Raw genomic sequence first — 22,739 nt, 5'->3', positions numbered from 1 at the left:
CTGTTAAAGGTTTTTTGGGGAGTTTTTCCACATCCGAATCAAGGGTCTAAGGATAGAGGGTGTATTTTGTACAGATTGTAAAGCCCCTTTGTGATATTGAGCCATTTATTTATTTTAAAGAATCTTGAATTAACTGGAAAAAATTAAAAAATTAAAAAAAATATTTAATCACTATGCACTATGCATCACTTTTTGATATGAACTCTTCCCTGAAAGCTTTGCACGGGCTGCACTTGCCGGAGGTCTCCTTCCATATGGTTCATAACACCCCTGAGGAGCTGAGTGATGCTGCAGTCAAAGTCAGTTTTTGGTGCCCTCTGGTGGATTCAAATGTACCAACAGCAACCTTCAATTTACGGAAATTTAATCATATTATTAAAATGTCATGCCAAATATCAAGACAGTGTTTTCTCTGATCATAACTTCCACAGACACTCAAAATGAAAATGACATTCTCGCAGCGCTGTGTGGTGGTGGAGGGACATCCAGAGGAAAGTGTCCCTTGTAAAGTCATATAGAAGTCATTATTACTTGTGTTAAATCTGCTTTACTCATCATTGCTTTAGATGTACATGTCATTTCAGAGTAACAGGATTGGATATATAAAAGCTATAAAACAGTAAAAAAAATATATATGTGATGTTATATTGTCATAGATATCATTTCAAAACACACATTAAGATATTGCAGCAAAATCAGTCAATAAAGTTTTTTGTAAACAAACAAAAGTTATGTTTAAATTCAGTGTCACTGTGTGTGTATCGTTGAGAACTAACAAATGTGTTGAATGCAATTTGAAGCTGATTTTTAAAGTATTTTAAATCCAGCATCACCCCCTATTGATCAGTGGAATAGTTTGAAACAACTGGCAGAACGAGATCAACAAAACGGCGGCTCCACAGCACAACTGGAGCTCTAAAAGTCCACAGAGAACCTAAAGTCTTTGGTTACATTGGCAATCAATATGCCTTACCCCATTTCTAATGAATTCAGAACCAATACAAAGTCAAATCTTATTTTATATTTTTCTTATTGTCAACAAGTTTGTCAGTCTGTCTCTTCATATTCCAGCTCCCAGCTTCAAGCACATTCATTTCCACTTAGCATACATTTTAAAAAAGTCAATTTAATTTCCTAAAACAGCTGGGCAGTGTATGGTTTATCCAACGTTACTCAAACAGGAGGAAATGGTGCATTTGTTTGGGACTATTTTAACACACATTTGGAGCACTATTGAAGGTTTATAAGAGCAGCACAGTGCCCATGTTCATCGTAATAAAGGACCATGACACCAAGTGCAACAATGTGGCTCACTGATGTGTTTTTAATGTTTTTTGCTGTACAACGCAGCTCTATGGCACAGAGGAATAAAAGGAATAATATATCAGGCTTTGGATACACAGAAAATACTTAGCAGGATCAATTTATTGTTTTCATTTTGTTGACAATAAGAAAAATGTAGAATATCAACAGCCATATCCTTTATGTGTAATTTGTCTTGTTCTTTAGTAGTTTCATGTTCTTATTTCCAGTCTTACAAAAAAGTCACCTGTTCATCATCATCACCACACCATTAATGCAGCTAAGTGTTTATGACCAGGCAGATGTGTGTGCTCATGAGATGAGTCCAGTCTACCCCGAGTGTGGCGTTACTATGGTGAGCGGCTCCCGGTTGTGTCCATTGATAATCGGCCAGGGATTGAAGTACGGGAAAACAGGCTCTTTGAATTTCGCATCATAGAAGGTGAAGAGGTGGCTCATGTCTCCTGCGTCATAAAATGCCACTTCACCACGACTATAGTCCAGATAGACCCCCACCCTCCTGGGGGGTTTGGAGGGATATAACAAGCTCTCCTCTGAGTCGGTGCATGCTTCGTACTCGCTGGTGCCGTTGCAGTTGTCCCTCAGCACCAGGGTCCAGAAACCATCATCTGGGCAGAGGCTGATCTCCTCCTTCCTGTTGACGGAGGCTATGGCCACGCCCAGACCCCACGCCGTCTTGGAGCCCACCTCCACTTCCCAGTAGTGTCTGCCAGAGGTGAAGCCTTCAGAGCCCAGGACGATGTTGTAGCGGGTGAAGCGCTCGGGGTTGTTGGGCAGGTTGGGCTGGATTTTTCCCACCTGGACGCTGGTTCTACACGGGGATACCCACAGACAGGGGTAGGCTGTGTCCGGGTTAAGGGTCACCGCCGTGACAGCTAAGAAGGCCAAAAGAAAGAGTTAGTAATGGACCAATGCAACAACTAACATGTGACTCCTTGACAGTGACCTTCAACAAGATACTGAATGCCTACCTGCTCCATTAGTGTAAGACGAGCTAGATAAGAGCATCAGCTACATGGGTGCAAATAAAATATAAATGATACTGTGTCAAGATAGAAAACTGTAATATAACTCCATAGATTCATTAAATCCAGCATGGCAGGCTAGTGTTACACAATCAACAATAATGTATGATGACATGTCAATGGGTAAATGACCTGATGTACCCAAAACAAGTCTTTGCACACCTGACGTCAACCCAGAGACAGATGTGATTAACTTTGGAAAGTAGATAAAGTCCTGTTTGAAACTCATGTCGTCCAGCTCCTCCACACTGAGAAGGTTGATACTAGACTGAACATAAGATGTCTTTTTGTAGATTTAGCCAACTTTTTTCAAAGGGGAACTCCACCAAATGTACACATTCAAGTCAATGTGCTGGTCATGGGGAGAACTGCTGAGAGAACAGTTATATAATGTCTCTGGAGGAGCCTTGAAGATTTCACTAGATTTGGGCTTAGAGACTGCAGGGTAACACTTTACAATACAGTTCACAAAAATGTGAGTAGTTACAAAGGAACCAGAGAGGAGCGAATCAGGAACAACCTGAATTACTTTACGGAGGTTTTTAGTGGACTTTACAACTATTAAAGTCCAATCAAAACGTCCATAAAGTAATGGTCAGATAATCATGAAGTAACAACGGCTTACTGTGTAACTACTCAGTATGATGTACCGCTTTACTTGGGGGTGCACAAACAGAGAAACTAATTAGTAATGAATGAGTGGCTACCAGTTCAGAGCTAATCAGGAACGACTTGTGAAGAAAGTGGTTGTTATACCGATTCATGCATCCTTGTGAACTAATCATTAGGCTACATAATGATTAATTAACATAATATCTCCCAGTCTGTCCTCTAGTAACTCATCACTATCTACTACATAGTTCTAAATTTATTCAGGAACTACTCATTAATGACTCATTAATTATCAGGTCATTCCTGATTCCTCTTCTCTCGTTTCTTAGTAACTACTCACATCTTTGAGTACTGTCATGTATCTGCGGTCTTTTGACAGACACTGTGTAGCAGTAGGATCCCGTATTTTTGCAGCTTAACTGGTAAAAGTTAAAGATAACTCTAGTTCTTTTTTTCACCCGTCTCTCACAAGTCCTCCAAATTTATGGAAGAGCAACAAAATGTGCTTAGATGGTGTGTGTGTGTGTGTGTGTGTGTGTGTGTGTGTGTGTGTGTGTGTGTGTCTACATACCTGGCTGAAATATTGAGTTCATTTTCCTCCAGGTCCTGTACTGCAGAGGTCCCAGGAACTCTCCTGGCTGCAGATTGACATCCACCTCCGGGGGGCGGTCGAACAAGCTCTCAGCCCTGACACAGAGAGAGAGAGATTAAATAATTTAAAGCAAAAGGCACAAGAAGCAAAGAAAGCCACTTTACGTCTCTTCACTAAAGATCAACAGTCTTTACACAGGAACAGTAATGTTTATATTAGTTATAAAATGATAAAAAGATGTAACTGTTAGCATTGAGATTTATTGTTATTAAATATCAAGAACTGTGTACTAAAAATATTATAGCACAGAAAAAGTAACCATAGAAAATGCTCCTTTGTTTTACCTGAAAAAAAGTGAAGATTTAAGCCATGTCTTTATATTATATCTACATTCTTAGCTGTGCCACATACTTTAACCTTTATCCTCCAAGTTTTAAATTGTTTTAAATGGAATTTTTTTCAACAAGTCATCAATAGTCAGACTTTCTGCCTCCCAGCGGCCACCAGCTGGCACAACAACGTGAAGTAAAGATGACACGCTAACCCACAATCATGCCCCTACATCCTGTTTCAACAAGACTTACAGTTACAAAACATAATTTCCTTGTGACTTCAGGGATTTAAATTAGGACTCCAGTCACGCAGAGATAGAAGGGGTGATAATAACCTGGAAATGAATGAGTGACTCAGTAAGAAATCATTGCTGATGTTGATGTGATCAGGAAGATACTCACCCTCCAATGAAATCTTTAATTCCCTGAAACAGAGCAGATTAAAACAAGTCTGTGATTACAAAATACTTCACTTTCCTCTACAACATGCAGATAACATCTCTGACGCAGTATAACAATATTCTTGAGTATTTGCGGCTGTATTTTTCTCAGTTCTCTTTTTTATTCAACCTATGTAGGTTGAAAGAAAAGTGCTAAACAAGCATCATGAGCATCATCTATTAATCCTCCTCCTCCTCCTCCTCCTCCTCGTCTCTTACCTTGAGTTGCTCTGGGTTTTCTTCCTCCCTCAGTTTGAGGTGAAGCTGCTCGGCTGTACTTTCCAGCTGGCTGATTTGCTCTGTGGTCTGAGTGAGCGCCTCCTCCAGCTGGTTGAGCTTCTCCTCTTTCTGCTTCTGCAGTTTCTCCTTTATGCGCTCCTCCTCCTCGAGTAGGAACTCCCTCAGACGTCCGAACTCTGCAGTGACCAGCTCCTCCAGATCTCCTGCTCGCTCCTGAAACACAGGGAGGAGAGATTTTGTGATGTGAGGAAGAAGCCTTGTTTGAGTATGAGGGGGCTTGCACCAAACCTATTGGTACTTTTTTGGTATTTTATATTCTGTTTGTGTTTTATGTTGTGTTATAGTTTGTATTTTCCTTATTTTTTGTACATTTAGACAGTTTCATCTGCACAAACTATTAGATATTATATTGTCAGTGGTAGAATGTGATTACACATTACACATAGTACATTTACTAAAGTACTTCACTTAAGTACTTCCATTTCATGACACTTCATACATCTACTCTGCACTGCATTTCAGAGGGAAATATTGTACTTCTTACTCCACTATTTACAGTAACATTTAACATAGAAAACATGTGATGAGCTTATACAATATGATGGATTGTTACAGGTTAAACTACAAATACAGTCTATAAAGTAGGAACAATTATAATCTCTGGGGCCGTTTTTCTGTGCTTTTAGAAAGTAAGTAGTCGTTTTCACTTAATACTATGTTCCGATTTAGCATTGCAGTGCTGCAACGTGCCTGTAAAAAAGCAGCAGAGCCAAATATATCTCCTTCTTTATTCCACACATTCTTCTTCCTTGTCAAAACACACCCACGACAACTGGACCACTAACAGTTTGGCAGAAGATTTGGGTGTGTTATGTTAACTGCGGCTAATGTAGCCTCGAGTCGTTAGCCTGAGACAGAGGTGATGAGCAGGCTACAGAGGTCTGGTAAGATCACTTCTTTCTGACTCCACACCTGCAGATTGTTTTCATTCTCAAACTCGTTGTTTCAGCCCCAAAGTGACACCACTTGAGGACATTTATCAGATTTCACTCAGCTCTCTCTGGAGCCACAAAAGGCTTTATACAACGTTTTCACACATGTAGTAGTACTCAACAAGAGCTGTAAACAGACTTTGACGAGTCAGTGGAGTTCCCCTTTAAGTAGTATATTCTATACAGGACTGTTACTTCTAGCAGAGTTTGTTTTACTTAAGTAAAGGATATGAATAGTTAATCCACTCCTATAGATCATGTTCTGAAGATAAACAGGTAAAATGGTAGGCACTTACAGACACACACACACACAGGAAGAGAAATGAGCAGAAAAAGAAAATTGACAAACTTCCTCTCAACCTTGTTGACCCACATCCTGTCATACTGACGGAGAAACAGGGAAGTGAAAATCTTTGAATGTGCACATAAACTAGGTCAAACAGGCAGACAGCGAGACAGACGGGAAAATATACATGCTGAGACACACAGAAAAACACACAGGCAGAATAGAAAAAGACAGTGTGTTGTAGCCTCGAGCAGAGATATGTGCACTTATCTGCTGCAGCAGAGATGCTCCAACAGAGCAAACATGCTACACTCATATCTGTGTTTAACACACACACACACGCACAGACCTGTATTTGAGGTGAATGCTGCTGTGGTGGAAAAAGCAACCCAACCAACTCTGTCAGCTGTTGTCTCTGTAGTGGGAAAATACAACACATCCCTTTCACACCCTTAAAAGTTTATTTTAGGTCACAGGTATTTGCTGTGGTGCCTTTTTGACTCTAGCAAAGAACCATAGCCTTTTCTGCATGTTCTCGGTGGTGTATTTTCAGCTGTCTATAATTACCATTTATTGGGGCCTTGATCCTTACAAGGTGATGACTGTCAAAGAGAGTGACGTATGTCTTACAAGTATTCACATTCTTTGCTGTATATGCTGTACAAAAGCAGACCACTCTGAGATGCAGTACGGTCAGCCGGGCAGGAGCAATTGAGTTGCTGTCAGGGCCGTCAGTCTGCAGACGTGAATAAAACCACAAGAACAACTCCCTTGTTGCCAGTCTTCTGTTTTTCCTGAAATTCCCACGACAGTCTCTTTCTGTGAGGGTGTGTGACACACGTGTGTGTGTGTGTGTGTGTGTGTGCTCTGTGAGAGTGTGAGAAAGACAAACATGGCATGATGTGTATTAATGTTTATTAGCCACCTATTTCAGGAAGGGCCACAGCATTTGCAAAACATGAGAATGATCACGTTGAGACGCGGCTGAGTAACAACCTGTTGTGTCACCACTCGTCATAATGAGGATGAGTCAGCCGTCATTCACGTCTGTCAGACAGGTAAAGGGGGAGGAATACAGGTGAATGTTGCTTAGCGACCAGAATTTCTGGTTCTACGCAAGAGACACACACACACACACACACACACACACACACACATCTTGATACCTTGATGAGGAGGATTTTTTCATTGGTCTGTCTTTGGAAGAGTGAGGCCTCCTCTGTCTGCAGCTCAACCCGCTCCAGAGCGACAGACAGCTTATCCTGTTGGTAAGGCAGCAGAAATAGACCATCACATGCAAAATCTTGGTTAAGAAATGGTGTCGCTAAACCAGATTACACTTTAAAATGGAGAGTTAATTTGGTTTGTGCCTCGCTGTGAACAACATCTTTAATGGGAGTCATATGATGCCCACCCTGCCCCAACTGAACGGTCTGACCCACAAAATCAAACAAAAATGGGAATTCAGCACCAGCAAAACATGTTGAAACACACTGAGAGGCCTCTCACAGTGTGCCTCCAAACAAACTGATGAAGGTCAGCTGCGAGGTTTTAAAGCGTAGCTCAGGAGAGTTCACAGAGGAGCGTTGAATTCCTGTAAAACACAAAGTGCCCAAAGGCTGCCGGGCCAACAGGGAGTCTGCTTTTAAAAAAATACTGCCAGCAGGTCACAGCATCTGCTCTGTGGAAGCCCAGTTTGCTAATGTCTGAGCAGATTTGTTTTATTTAAACAATTAAATCTTAATTTAATTTGTCAAACTTGAGATATGTTTCCTTCCAAGAACAAGGAGAGGAGTGTAACGTGAGCATTGAGCATGGCACTCCCTGAAACTGAAGTTTATCTTCTAGTTCCAGTTATTATAATGTGAGCAAATATAAAACAGAAATGAGTTATAGCCTATATTTGAAAGCTATGACAATTGACTGTTCAGGAGCAAAGTGATCCATACTTCTAATATTTTCATGACACTGATTAATGAATTATGTCAGTCATCATCAAGTGCTTGATCTCAGAAAGTGAGACAGTAGGCCTACCTTGTAGTTTTCAAAAGCCTCGGTAATGGGGATGACATTGTGGGTCTTGTGGTCCCGGGACATGCCGCACACCAGACAGATGGGCAGCTGGTCGTCCTCACAGTAAAGCTTGAGCTTCTCCTCGTGCTCCTCGCACATATCCATACCCAGGCGCGGCCAGTGCCCGATGGACGAGGCCACGCTGCTCATGCTGGAGCCAGGCTCCCGTTCCTCCGGCTCCTCCAGCGCGCCTTCCGGGTCCCATCCGGTTATCCCCGCGGCCGTGTCCATGGCCCGGGCTCTCCGGACACTGTCCACGACGTTGCACAGGAGCGAGTTGGGTCTCAGTTTTCGGGCGCACGACTTCCTGCACTTGGGGCAACTCGACAACTCGTCCGCCTTGGCTTCCCAGCACTGGATGATGCACACCTGGCAGAAGTGGTGTCCGCACTCGAGGATCACCGGATCGTGGAACAGCTCCAAACACACCGGGCAGGTGAGCTCCGACTGAAGTTCCTCAAGCGCGTTGGCGTCCTCCATTCTCGGCTGCGCACATAGTCATGAGGAGAAACGTCTGATGGTAACACTGAGTGAACTAGACTGCTCTTCCGTGCACACCGAGAGAGAGAGAGAGAGGGAGAGAGAGGGAGTGGTCTGAAGCTGACAGCAGAGAAATGTTTTCACGGAAGAGACGGAGGGCGTGCAGCAACAGGCTCGGTGCCGCCGCGCTGCTCCACGACAGGGCTCGCGGTCTTTATTAGCCCAGAGGTTAAACAGCTGTTCTTAGAAAGAGGGAACCACAACGACAAACCACTCAAATGTCAACTAATTAAGGTGATAATATTACCTCATATTAGAGGGAATATAGGTCACCTTTTTTGTTTACTAACGTAGACAACTTGGGTTGCCAGGTTGGGAAATATCTCTCCAAAAAAGGTCATAAATAAAATCTCTTCAAGTAATTAAAAGTCATTAATAAAGGGTAGTAATAAATATCAGCCATGCTGTTTTTATGTTAAGGAATCATCAATGAAGGGCCAATAATTTCTCACTTTCTATTAAGCAGAAAAAGTCAGTAAATCATCTGTAATTATAAATGATTATTAGAGGTTTCCTACAATAATCACATTTTGAGGTTTGTAAATGTTAAGAAGTTAGTAAGAATAAAGTTTAGTCCAAATGCCCATCAGATGTCTTTCCAGGTCAAATAATAAAATCAGAGAAGTCCTCCTGATGGATTAAAACCAGCTGACAAACTAGCTTGGTAGCTAATGAAGCTAACTTAGTGTTTAAGATAAGATATAAGATTTAAGGCATTAATCAATTAAATGCATTATGGTGTGTCGTAATGGTGTAAACATTTTGATTTTAAATTACATGTCACAAAAATAACACAATATAACGTTAAAACAATAACACTAAATGACCAAATAATGTTGGTTAGGTTAGCATAGCAGGCTAACAGTCAGTCTAAACTGCCTTGATACTACTAACTGTGATATAGGCCCACACATGTCTCTCAACATGCACCCATATGTTTTTATAGATGGTTTGCTCTTTTAATGTGCTATATAAATAAACATACTTTGGTTTTAATGGTGCAACCTAATAACTCACTAGTTTAAAGTTACTAGTTAAAAACACACAAACTTATGGGTTTACAAATAGCAGGTGCAACTCATTCACCTTGCACCCGATAAACTGTACTGATTTAGCCTGTACTTAGCCTGTACCATAAGCAAATAACACAGTCAGTTTGCATTCAAGTTGGTATCAATACTTATGTACCTTTTCTACTTTGTACCTATACTGTGTATATTACCATAACTCTGCTGTAAGAGGGCATTAAGGGAACATATGAGAGAGCTTGAAGGGCTCATTAATTGTGCTTTCAGGTGAAGTTGTAGCGTACAAACTTATTTCAGCAGGTAAGTGAGCCAGGTGTTCAATATATGTTTCAAAACACACCCTATAAGTCAGAAACGCAAAACAAGGAAGAAGAAGGGAAACTAGATGACACAGAGTAAGTCAGTACGGGAACCTACGATTATTATGAGGGGGTTGAAAAAGGGGGATTGTGAGTTTTCTTTTTGCTGCTTTTGGGAGGTTGTTTATTTATTTTTTATTACGCCATCAGTCTATTTTATTTCAGTTTTCCCTTGCAAGATGTATTATATTGAAAAGAAATACATCTAAGAGAGTTACATCTAAAAAACACTATCAAACAGGCAGCTAATGTCTGTTTTATGACGGACAGTCGGACATCTGATCTCATGCAGATCAGGCTACAACATCATCTGATCTAATTCATATTTACTTTTAGGCTATTTGTTGTAATTCAGGTGCGGTGCTCAAGCCCTTCTGCAGCCAGAGCTGGAGCCTGTTCACGGTTCACAAATTCAATGGCTGTAGAACCGTTTATTCAGCTGCATTACATTTTTTCATTACCATAAGTCTTGCTCTTTTATAAAATGAAGTATGTGTACTGTCCTTAAGTAAGACTCAGAGGCTCTCCTCTGCTGATCCATAAGTTACGACTCATCTCCAGTGACTGTAAATGCAGCATTATTACTCAGTCTGACCAGTTTCACTGACCTGACCTAGGTTAGTTTCTGTGTCCTGGACAGTCAGGCTGCTGCCAAGTGCCATGTCGCTGAGTTCTCACTGTTTATTATGACCATAATAAAGAATCTATACCACCCACATCTCAAAGATAAAATTCAAGATTCATACAGTACGTGCTCCTGTTATTCCTGAACAGATCCTTGAATTTCACATTCATCACAAATGAATGTATCTCTATCTTATTTTTAAGAGGGAAGGGGAGGTGTGAAGAAGAGTCTTCCATTCAAGAGGATTTTAAAGCTAAAATTACCTCATTCACTCACAGCTGACCATGATGATTTAGGGTCACTCAGAGAGGTGAGGCTTAGTTTAAACACTTTTTAACGAGCCAAACAAAAAAGGTAAAATTGGTACTAGGGATGGGTAATATCATGAAATTTAGTTAAAATCCGATATGTCACATATGTTTGTGTACTTTCCTCCAACTTCCTAGACCTGCCATCCTCTAGCCGTCCACCAGATGCCCTCAGACGTTAGCACCATACTAGATCACTGTGCACATGCACACAACAACACAGCATATATATACATATATATATATATATATGTATATATATTGATAAGTTTTGTATCAGTCCTGTTGATCCAAATAAGACTTAGAATCTGTAATATCAGTGCTTTAGGTGTAGTTCTGCCCAGTCCTATGTACATCATGGGTTTACATCCCACATTCCACAATATAACAGTTCCTAAATACAGTGAAAATATCATATTTGACAAATTGGAGCAGAAGGACCGAAACTGAGGATTTCCCCCTCTAACAGATCAAGCACATAACGATAGCACATAAAGAAGCCACAGACTTTTGGTAAAATAACACTTGAGAAATAATGGAAGTGTGTATGGAGCTTTTATATCTTCCGGAAAATATTTCTGGTTCCCACAATGAGGGAAGTTTCGATGACAGAAGAAATACGAGAACACACAGAAACTGAACAGAGATGAAAAATGAAACAAAGAGTGCTGACTTGCTTACAGGAGTGTGTTTGTGTAATGATATCAATTAACAAATTATTGCCAATAAACATCTGAGGATGCTAACCCTAACTCCCAGAGACAGTTTAGGACAGTATTGTACAAACCGACTGAATCAGAATCAGAAATACTTTGATCCTCGGCGGAGAAGTTGTTGTAACAACAACTTCTTACAACAGCCAGAAACTGCACCGTCAGTTCCTGTATTTACTACAGTTTTTGGTTGATACAGATACAGGTGTTATAGTCTAGAATTAACAAGTGTTCAGGTCAGTCTTGAGTTCAGTTTTAGAGTGCAGCTTGTTTATCCTCACCTTGCCACAATCACAATCATTAAAGACTTAAAGAAACAAGATGGTTTCTACCTCAGCTGACTGATGACAAAAGGATATGCAGAGCCATTATTTACCAGAAGGCAGGGTGACTGCTGATTATGGGAAGTGTGATAGCTATAGAGGGTAGGGGGTGGGTCAAAATTGTCCCCCACTGGGTTCCTACTGTCAGTGTATATAAGAGGAAACCTCAGAGACAGCTCACAAGCACCTATACTCCAGACACTGAATGGACACAAAGGAAATATAGGGCATCCCTTCCAGCAGACGTGTTTACAGCCGGCCTGCTGCTCTGTTGTGCAGTATGTCTCAAAGGAAGATGCTGCAATTCTCCACGGGAGCTCTGCTGCTTCTCCTACCCTGGTTTGGTGGACTGGTCCTTGGAGAGATCAGCGACGACTTCTCCCAGTGCCTTGATTTCTTCTATAATGATTCTCCACCACAGGGTATCAATGCAGCAGGATACCAGCCAATTTGCCAGCGCTACAAAAACCAGTACCACTTTGCCAGCCTGTATCACCGTCAGCAACGTGCACCATTGTACTCTGCGTACATACTCAGTCCTGCAGATGGCAAACGGCCCCATACCTCTTGGATGTATGAACCACAGGTAAGTAGGAAAACAGTGTGGTGTTCTGTTGAGCATTAACTGTTTTAGACATTTTTATGATAATTTTGGAGGCTGCAGTTTGCGATGGTGTTGAATTATATTGTGTTATACTTTGTATACTGTTACACAAGTGTTTCTATTAATTTGTCCGACCCATTTATATTAATGAGGTAGGCTAAATAACAGAAACACCTCCTCTCTGTATAATGCAATACAATTCAACAATTCATACTACACCCTCCAAAATGATCATGAAGTTGAATCAACATCTCTCTAAAGCATTTTCAACAAAAACAACATTATAAATGTCACAGGATTTATTGCAGGACTGTTGTATTAAACTGCATTAGTTTTAGCTAGGTGTACCCGACAACCTGGAAACTGAGTGTATACTGTGATTGTATAGATTAGCAGGGGAAAAAGCCTGCATTTCCATGTCGACCTAATGGAAATTTGTGTTTATGTTTTAAGGAGACGATGTGACAGGAAACACTAGAAGTTTCTGTTTAATTGAAGTGTCATTGTGGTCAATGTGTGCTTAGCGCAATGACGTTTTTGCTGTAACTGTCGAGCAGCAGCAGAAGAGCCCTCTCTCAAACTGTGAATACAAAAATGTAACAAAGAAAGGAAAGTTATATTTCATAAGAGTCAGTGAATCAGTCACACACCCATTCAGACAAAGTTAGTACACACAGCTTTTGTAGCTTCTAAACTAAGACATGTACTTTTCTCTTTATCATTAAGTTGGCGTTTTCCAGTGCCAGCTCAGAGATGAAACACTTCCATACCCCCGTGGACCAGAATGTGATTGAGAGCCAGGCGGTGCTTCAGGACTACAAGAACTCCGGCTACACCAGAGGCCATCTCAATCCCAGCCTGCACCAGAAGACGAAAGAAGACCGTCAGGCCACCTTCACCCTGACAAACATGGTCCCTCAGCGAGCAGGCTCCAACTCCGGCCCCTGGAACAGTCTGGAGAATAAGGTGTTAAGAGGTTTCGAGGCGTTCTGCAACGGGTCGATGTATGTGATCACCGGAGCCATGCCTTATGAGTCTGAACCCCGCTGGATCAATAACAGGGTGTGTGTTCCAGAGTACATGTGGTCTGCCTACTGCTGCCCATCCTACAAACCCAACCTTCCTGAGTCTGTGAGGCCATTTTTCCCCACATATGCTGCAGTGGGAAGAAATGACCGCAACAGTACAGAGGAGATTGTGCCGGTTAACGTCAAGGCGAAGGCCTCTGTGAGGGGCTACGATGTGAGGCGGATGTCTTTGGAGACGCTGGAGGGCATCCTGACACAAAGGCTGGCCATGCCCATCCGTCTGTTTCACGGGCAGTGTCAGTAGCTCATCTCTGCAGTGTGTGGCAGTGCGTGGCCCAACTCTCTCTTTAATTACTGAATGAGTGTTTGATTAACCAGGACGTGATGATTATCTCATGATGGTTTGAAATGAAATTCTTTCCAATGATTTTTATATAATAAATATTTTTCCCTCTTGTCAATGTCATCTTCTAAACATGTTCAACTGCTGACCCCATGATTTTACCAATAAAATAAGTTTCAAATCATTATACAAATGGGGTGTTTTTGTTCTGTGAGGCATCAAGGAGGTGAAGTTGCAGTGTGACTGAGGGCTCTGTTGTGTTATCAGCCACTCATAACAAAGTACACCAACAAAAACACGTCTCAGTTTGTTTCAGGGAGTTTATTTTATTTGTTTCAAGACTAATACACATTGGAAAGGTGGTATCTGGACACTTACTTCCTCTTAATCTCTGTAGATCACAACATGAACAGTGCAGATCATTCTGGGCTCGACGTGTGTTAATAAATATGTCAAATATAGAATATCACTATAAAATTAAAGATTAAAACACCTGACTGTCCGTCAGTAGACGTCATAATAATTTGATCTGAACAATGAAAATTCCTCAACAAAATTTTATAGTTCCTAATTCCTTGCCTCGGAGGCGAGACATTTGTAAACAGTAGGGTTTTCCATAATTAGGGCCGGATGGGATAGATCATTAAGGAAGCGTGAGGACCCGCATCAGCTCGGGGTAAATAGCTAAATGCTAAACGACACATTATTCCTGTTAAACAGATGGTTCTCATTTCCTACCTGTGCTCAAAATGTCTTAGTTGTCTCAGTGTCCATAGCAACAGTAGCTATACAGCTGTACAGCTGCCATTGTTATGACTGCGCGTTGAGCTGGCTCTGTGACGGGGCGAGAGTTTCCCCAACATCCGGGTTTTCTTCTTCTTTGGATTAGGCAGACTAGACGCTACAATGGCGTATTGCTGCCCTCTACTGTTTGTTACTAATGTTCCTTTTGACAGATATTTATGTTTTATATACTGTAGTCCAATACTGTACAGATATTCCATCAATTTCTTAATTTTTGAGTAAAGTGTGCAGATTAAAAACAGTTTCTCCAGCTGATCCCGGGTTCTCAGAACGGCTTCCTGCTTTGAAGTGAGTAATTCTTGCACTGGATGAGGATGTGTCTTACTGTCTCTGAGCCTCCACACTCACATTAGCCATCCCAGTGTTTCCCAATCAGAGCCAGCCCACAATGCCCAAGTCTCAGCTTGGTTACAATAACTGAATCTTTCCTTTCGTGGGCAAAATTGCTTTTTTTTTTTTTGCTGTTTTCTGTAATGTAAAGTAAGTTTCTTAAAGTAAAGTTTCTTTTCCCCATGTATTCTGCCACATTTCTTTCACTGACTTGTTTATGATTGAAGTGTATTCTGACAGTCTGCATTTCTATTCTATCCTCATGAGCAGCTTCCTCGTTTCCCTCTACACTCATGTGTGCTGGTACCCATATAAAACTCACCTCACATCCTGCTTCTGTATAATGTTTGATACATCTCTGTCAGTATATCAGGTCTGGACTTGGATTTGATTTCTCTTATTGTATTTAAAGCTGCTGCTGAGTTACTACATATGATTGGTTTATTGTCCTCTACCCACCAAAGTGCCCATAATATTGTCAGCATCTCTGCTGTGAATACTCACATCTCATCTGAAATTCTATGTAAGTTTTTAATTCTTAATTCAGGAAAGATCCAAATGCCACTTCTACATCTGTATAAATCTGTAAATACGATCCCCATTTTTGTTGCAGATGGGTCTTAACTTCCTTGACTATATGCCCTGATTTCTTTCTCTTGTTGTTTGCTCGCTGTGGAGGGTCTTCAACTGATCACCAAGGCTATAAAAACTGGCCCATAAGCCTACTCTCTCTCTCTCTCTCTCTCTCTCTCTCTCTCGCTCTCTCTCTCTCATTTTCTTGTTCTCCAGCTGGTATTCACCTTGCTTCACCCCCTTTGCACCAGTCAGCACCACAGCACATACAGGATGTCTCAAATCAACGCATTGCTGTTGTTATTGATTTCTACACCACATTGTTTATTTTGGTTTATTTTAAATAAATTACATGTGTTTAATTTCGTCTTTTGTGTACTATCCCTTCTTGTCATTCTCAAAATGCAGAAGTGGGGCGCAGAGACCTGTTACTTGGTCATGTGGTAGTTTGTGGGCTGAGACCATCTCACCAACCTTAGAGGCTGAACCGAGACTTTTTAACGGAAGAGCTACGAGGAGGTTTACTGTCAGTGTTTTGTTACACAGCTAAATCTTTCTACTCCGCTTGAAGGAAAAGACCTAGGTAAGTAGTTTGAGTCTGAGAGGATGTCTGGAGCAAAGTGTGTGTTCACTGTCCGCTAATAAGCATCCCTTATTCCAGCACAGATACAGCCAGATGTCTCAAAGGGCGATGCTGAAGTTGTCAACAGGAGCTCTGCTGCTTCTCCTACCCTGGTTTGGTGGCCTGGTCATTGGAGAGATCAGCGACGACTTCTGCAAGTGCCTTAAATTCTTCTATGATGAAACTCCACCACAGGGTATCACTGGAGAGTATCAGCCAATATGCCAGCGCTACAAAAACCAGTACCGCTTTGCCAGCCTGTATCACCGTCAGCATCGCACACCATTGTACTCTGCTTACATACTCAGCCCGGCAGATGGCAAACGGCCCAACACCCCTTGGAAGTATGAACCACAGGTAAGAAAATTAGTTTATTTGTTCTTCTATTGAGGTGTTGGTGTGGAGTTAAATGTGTCTATGCAAATCATAAATGGGAGAACTCACAGACACATGAAAATTCGGTATTTGCATGTAGATCTAAAAGGAATTTATTTTTGGGTTGTAAGGTGGTGAGAGAGAGCACACTAGCAGTTCCTGTTCAATACTCTAAGTGTGATTGTGGTCAATTTGTGACTTGTGCAAATGCAGTCTTTGCAGAGTATATAGATAAATGTTCTCACACATGTTGTCTTTTCTCAGAGGAAAAACAGTAGCATTTTATCCATTTTGTTTTATTTCTATTTCAATTAATTATGTTTTTTCCAATTAATGACTGAATCAGTCACACACCTGTTTACACAACAGAAGCACATGTACACTCACACACCAATTAAACTCCACAATAAGCAGCAAAACAATTTTATGTAGCTTCTAAAAAGTGGCATCTCCATGTCTCTCTGTCTTTAAGCTGGTGTCTCACAAAGCCGGCCCAGATATGTGGCCTTTCCCAGCCCCAAAATCAATCTATAGGGGTGTGAAGAGGAGCCAGGCGGTGCTGTGGGACTACAACAACTCCTGCTACACCAAGGGCCATCTCAATCCCAGCATGCACCAGAAGACAATGGAAGACCGTGAGGCCACCTTCACCCTGACAAACATTGTCCCTCAGCAAGAAGGCTCCAACAGAGACACCTGGAATCCACTGGAGATGGAGGTGTTAGAAAGATCCAAAGCGTACTGCAACGGGTTGATGTATGTGATCACTGGAGTCATGCCTTATGAGTCTGAACCCCGCTGGATCAATAACAGGGTGTCTGTTCCAGAGTACATGTGGTCTGCTTACTGCTGCCCATCCTACAAACCCAACCTTCCTAAATCTGTGAGGCCATTTTTCCCCACATATGCTGCAGTGGGAAGAAATGACCGCAACAGCGGAGAGGAGATTGTGCCGGTGGATCCCAGCATGCAAGGCTATGATGTGAGGCGGATGTCCTTAGAGACCCTTGAAGGCATCTTGAGAACAAGGCTGGAAATGCCCATCAGCCTGTTTAAAGGGCAGTGTAAATAACAATAACTGCACACAGTAAATCTATCATAGCCAGCAGCCCCCCCCCCCCCCCCACCCACACTGTTGAATGACTGAATTCATTGGTTACAAATTCATATTTTCCCTCTTATCAATGTCATCTTGTCATCTCACTAACCCCATGCTTTTCCAATAAAACAATGAAACAAGACTAAATGGGTGAAGAGCCTTCTGATGAGTAGAAATATTTATTTCTTAATGATATGACCAAAACACAAACACACAAAATACCAAGCTGTCAATTATATTGTCAGGAAAAAATAACAAGGGCACCGACTTTAACATGATTATTGATAAAAAGACAAAAATGTACAATTTATTGATCATCATAAATAAATACAAGCTTTATACATACAAAGGAGAACACCTCAAATTAAAATGGCTGAACGTCTGAGATTGATTTGATTTCTCCTCCTACAGAGAAACGCCTTGTACAACTGACTTCCTGTCAACTTTGGACATTTGCCTTCTTTATTTACTTATTTACTAGTGAGCAAGAAAGGCAACTCCAAATCACTGAGAATAAAATTAGCATCTACCAGTCACATTCATCACCTAAATTCTATCACATTCAATGAAAAACCTGCTTTTTCTTCCAGTTCTATGAGATTTGAAGGAGAGGCTCTAAAAACACTGGTGGTTTTTCAGGTGCTCCACATCATTAAAGCCACTTCCACAGTTGGAGCACTGGAGAGTCGCCTTTTCACTGTTGTGTATGAGTTGGTGTCTCTTTAAGTACTCCACGCGACTGAACCGTTTTCCGCACGCTTCGCACCCGTATGGACGTTCACCTGTGTGAATCCGCTGGTGCCGTTCCAAATTTCCGAGACGACTGAAGGTGCGTCCACATTGAGGGCACCGGTGCGGCCTCTCACCGGTGTGCACCAGATGATGCCTTTCCAGTGAGCGTGAGTGTGTGAAGCGCTTCCCGCAGATCTCGCAGCAGTGCGGCCGCTCAGCGGCACAGGCACACTCATGGTTCTTAAGAGCCCAGGCGTGGCTGAACGTGTTGCCACAGTGGGCACACGGGAAAAGACTGTCCTCTGATCCACTGCTCTGTAATTGAGAGCCTCCTAGTGGGCAGGGGTGCTCCTCCAGCTCAGCCTCTGAGGTGAAGCCTCCTCCACACTGTGGGCAGAAGTGGAGCAGGTCCCCACCACCCTCCTCTTCCCCTCCGCTCTCCCCGACACTCCCTGGGGCAGACAGATGGGGCAGGTGCTCTGACTCTCCCAGCTCCACCACATCCTCTCCAGTCTCGACTGCAGCCGAGTCGCCCTCTCTCAGCTTCTTCGACCAGCCTAACCTCAGCTCCACTCCCCCAACCACTCCAGCCCTCACGGCTTCCTTCAACCTGCCTTGCCCTATCTGCTCCTCTCTCTGCAGGGTGGGTGGCTGAGGCTCCAGCTCTCCATCCTGCTCCATTCCATCAAGACCAATGTACTTGGGGGCCAGGCTGATCTCGCTGCCTCGCACTCCCTCTGAGTTAGGGCTGACAGGCTGGGAAGACGTCATGGCAGCCTGCTCGCGGCCTCTCTCAGCCCTCAGTGCAGACTCCAAACCCCTCAGCTCATCCATGGTCATACCCCCCTCCGATGGCTCTGTGGAGCCCACCTCCCAGTCCTCCTCCTCCTCCTCTCTCTCTCCTGGATGAAGGGTCGGGGGACGATCTGACAGGTCTCCTGAGTAGAGACAGAGAAAGGACGAGAGAGATAGAGATAGAGCTGGTGTAAGCAATCATTACCACTTTCTTTCAAACTATTGGTCTCTGAACATTTCACTAACTTCCCTCCCTCCCTTAATCAGACTGTCCTGTGCTCATTACCTTCGCTTTCGGCTCTGGAGCCAATGTGGAGATTCTTGTTGGGCAGGTCCATCTTCAAAGCCTCCTTGATTAGCCGGAGAGAGGCGGGTTGATAGCCCTCTGTTTGAGCAAACTGCATTAAGAAGCACAGAGTTATAAGACAAAAACCAAGAAGAAGGTGCAATTTTCAAAATGGCTTGTTAACTTACAAGCAGCACTCATCACAGCTATACGTTATGTCCCTACCAATGTTTACAATGGGCCTGAGAAAAAAGCTAGAGGATTGGTTACATTTCATTAAAGCTATTTTATTAGCCATCAAAAACACCTTGAAATTACTTGACAGGCTAATAGCAGTCTGCATGCTTTGAATATTTAAATGCAGTAGAGAAGTGAAGAGTGGATCTGTGCCCTGCGACTTGGTCATGTGGTGGAATAGCAAACGCCTTCTCACCTCTAGTAGTATTTCTACCTAAAAGCTTGCTGCACTTGAGATGTGGAGAGCCCTACACAACAAGCTAAATATCAAATCAATAGCCTTCCCTTCCACGACATCTCAAATCAGTGATTTGATGGCTGAAAAACAAAAACTCTCTCCGTATTATCTTTTTCTTTTTCATTTTATATGAAGCTGCTGAGCAGTGAAGAAATACTGTGCCACTTTCTCCTCCTACTCCTCCTCCTCCTCCTCCTCTGAGAAAGCCTGTCTCCCTCACCTCCTCTTTGATGTTGGCCGTCTCCTCCCCCTCACCGCTGAGGCTGCCCTCCCCTTCCTCGTCCTCCACCATCCCTCCCTCATCCTCTTCATCCCTGGGGAACTGGATGAGGTACATCTCTTTGGCCTCCTTTCCCCCTCTTCCTCCTGCTCCTGCTACCATCCCCACAGATCCTCCACTTCCTCCCCCACCACCACCACCGCTGCCGCCTCCTCCTCCTCCTCCTCCTTCCTCCCACACACCTCCAGGCCAGCCTTTGCCATAGGCTGCCGCCGGGCCCTTCTTTGACTTGCCTCCTGTGGAGAAGAGAGGAAGACGAAGGAAGGGTGGGAGTGAGGTGAGAGCGGAAGGAGAAAGTGAGGAGGGGGCAGGAGATAGAGAGGGCATGGGGAGACAGGAAAAAGAGAGAATGAAATATGAGGGGGGAGAGATAAGTGGGAGGAGATGATTGGGAGGCCAGGAGAGGGAGATGAAGGAGAGAAGAGGGTGGAGAAGTGGGAGATGAGGAGGAGGGGATTGGAGAGGCAGAGGGGAGTTTGCGAGGTGGGGGGGTAGGAGAGAGGAAAGGGAGAAGGGGGAGGAGGAGTGAGCATGATGAACGAGTGAGGAGAGAGGGGGCGTAGAAGGACAGACAAGAGAGCGGGAAGGAGAGAAAACACGTGAAGGGGAGGAGAAAAGCAAGAGAAGCAGAGAAGAGAGGGAGAAGTGGAGTTGGTGGGGGCCATGGGGGAGCGGAGGAGGAGGAAGAGGAGAGGGAGGACATGTTGAAGGAGTGATGGGGTGAAAAGAGGAATGAGAGACACAGACAGAGGAGAAGTGGAAGTGGAGAGGAAGTGTGTAATTATGGTGGTGGTGGAGAGGAGCGGGAGAGGAGTGGAGTGGAGGAGGTGGGGGAGGGAGGGAGGGAGGGAATGAGGGGGGGAGTGTGTGTGTGTGTGCAACGTGATGAGGAGAGAACAGAGCAGGAGGAGGTGGGGGCAGGGAGAGAGGAAGGAGGCGAGGGCGTGAAGGAGAGAGGAGTGGGAAGGGGAGGAGGTAGAGTTGGAGAGAGAAAGAGAGAAGTGAAGGAGGTGGGGGGAGGGAGAGGAGCAAGGCAGGAAGGGAGGGAGGGAGAGAGTGTGCAAAAGCACAGAGGAGTGGGAGGGACAGAATGCAGCGGAGAGAGAGAGGAGAGGGGGAGGTGAAGGACAGAGGGAGCGAACATGAAGAGGAGGCGGAGGAGGAAGGGAGGAGGGAGGAGGGAGGGAGAGATCAGCTCTTGCCAGATGGTTTCCAACAAAACAAGTGCGTCTTCACATAAACCCTGACTGCACAGCAAGAACCACACAGTAAAAAACACAATCTCACTGAAATATGTGTCATGTTTAGCAAGCTGCCATTTAATGGCAAAGACAGCTTTACACATGATACAAACTAAAGGTGATGTAAGCCTCCTTGTTTGGGAGGGAAGGCTATCAGAAATACTTACGGGCCATCTCAACTTTTCGTTTCTGCCGCCCTCCAGCTCCTTCCTCCGCCGCCGCCAGTCCGGCGCTGCGGCGGTTGGCAGCCCAGCCCATCCCGTACTTGCGCTCGGTCCTCAGTTTGTTCTCGGTGAGCCTCAGTCGCAGTTTGAGAGCCTCGTTCTCCCTCCTGTTGAGGGACAGCTCCACCAGGTAGTCGTTCACCGTCTCCTGGAAGAGTTTGGTGATCTCGCAGACCGAGGCTCGGATCAGACTGTCCATGACAGCCGTCAGATGCGTCTCGAATGTGGACACCGATTCCTCCATCATCGTGGCCGCAGGATCGGACCTGACGATGGTTCAGTAACAGTTGATGTCATGATCATGAGTTACATATGACACAGTTGTACCACTGAGGTCGCAAAAGTTTCGCTGTCTAATCGAATCCATAGCTATATGTTAGCCACATTATATATCCACTCGTATCAATATCGATAGCCAGTTACAATAATGAACTTTATTTGTCGCTTCTAGCTAGCAGCTACACAATCTTTATAATATGGACAATAAAGTGAGACAGGGCTCAGTGAATCCACATAGTAACATTAAGGTTATTCTATCTCTGTTACCATTTAATTAGAGGCTGTACTGCCGGTATATTCAAAAAGAACAGCGGCTGTATTGTCGTTTAACACCAAATACACAACCTGCGTCAGGTTAGCTTGTTGTAATAACTTAAAATACTGATCGACATACAATAATGTTAAAGTAGAAGGGGAGCAGCAACCCCTCCGTAACGGTGGAAAGTGATCGTGCTAGCTGTCTGGCTAATTTAGCTTCGTATACGCACCGTTTGTTAGATGAAATCCGGAGGAGTAACTGAGACGTGAAACGACGACAGACGGTGTGATTTCACGGATCACGGATGAGCTCAGTCGTTGTAGATAAGCGCAGAGACACGGCGACAAAGGAAAGCGCCATCCAACTTCTGCCCTCTCTCTCCCTGCCACTGTTTTCCTTCTCGCCTCCTTCAGCTCTGCTTAATGATGCTTGAGACCACTGCGCATGCCCGGTACCGTAATTACCCTACACTCAAGAGCTGCCGCACCCTGGAAAAAACATAAACTCAGGATTTTATACATCACTTTGTAGTTAATGTAATCTCAACAGCGGGTGGTCATCATTGTTTTAATGAAATAT

General features: G+C 43.5%; 4 protein-coding genes across 4 annotated transcripts; 2 read left to right on the top strand and 2 right to left on the bottom strand.

Annotated features, from left to right (window-relative positions):
* Positions 1-110: 110 nt before the first annotated feature.
* LOC139291331 (zinc-binding protein A33-like) lies at positions 111-8,411 on the bottom strand. The gene is made up of 6 exons (XM_070913336.1): positions 7,877-8,411; positions 7,009-7,104; positions 4,544-4,777; positions 4,287-4,309; positions 3,532-3,647; positions 111-2,198 (listed from the first exon to the last, which is right to left on the bottom strand). Exons 1-6 carry the CDS (start codon positions 8,393-8,395, stop codon positions 1,633-1,635), a joined length of 1,554 nt encoding a protein of 517 aa, XP_070769437.1. The 5' UTR covers positions 8,396-8,411; the 3' UTR covers positions 111-1,632.
* A 3,680-nt stretch (positions 8,412-12,091) lies between these two features.
* Positions 12,092-13,747, top strand: LOC139291811 (endonuclease domain-containing 1 protein-like). The gene is made up of 2 exons (XM_070913918.1): positions 12,092-12,397; positions 13,142-13,747. Exons 1-2 carry the CDS (start codon positions 12,092-12,094, stop codon positions 13,745-13,747), a joined length of 912 nt encoding a protein of 303 aa, XP_070770019.1.
* Positions 13,748-16,169: 2,422 nt separating this feature from the next.
* On the top strand, positions 16,170-17,562 carry LOC139291810 (endonuclease domain-containing 1 protein-like). The gene is made up of 2 exons (XM_070913917.1): positions 16,170-16,472; positions 16,963-17,562. The coding sequence occupies exons 1-2, from the start codon at positions 16,170-16,172 to the stop codon at positions 17,560-17,562; spliced, it is 903 nt and encodes a 300-aa protein (XP_070770018.1).
* A 305-nt stretch (positions 17,563-17,867) lies between these two features.
* LOC139291809 (uncharacterized) lies at positions 17,868-22,550 on the bottom strand. The gene is given in 5 exon segments (XM_070913916.1): positions 17,868-19,247; positions 19,352-19,499; positions 20,056-20,393; positions 21,566-21,888; positions 22,390-22,550. Coding segments are annotated over 4 exon segments (1,833 nt in total). The 5' UTR covers positions 21,870-21,888; positions 22,390-22,550; the 3' UTR covers positions 17,868-18,204.
* Positions 22,551-22,739: the final 189 nt, after the last annotated feature.

This window comes from Enoplosus armatus, chromosome 10 (assembly GCF_043641665.1).
Source record: "Enoplosus armatus isolate fEnoArm2 chromosome 10, fEnoArm2.hap1, whole genome shotgun sequence".
Classification (NCBI taxonomy): Eukaryota; Metazoa; Chordata; class Actinopteri; order Centrarchiformes; family Enoplosidae; genus Enoplosus; species Enoplosus armatus.
The sequence above is the reverse complement of the archived record's forward strand: the minus strand, read 5'-3'. Positions and strand labels throughout refer to the sequence as shown.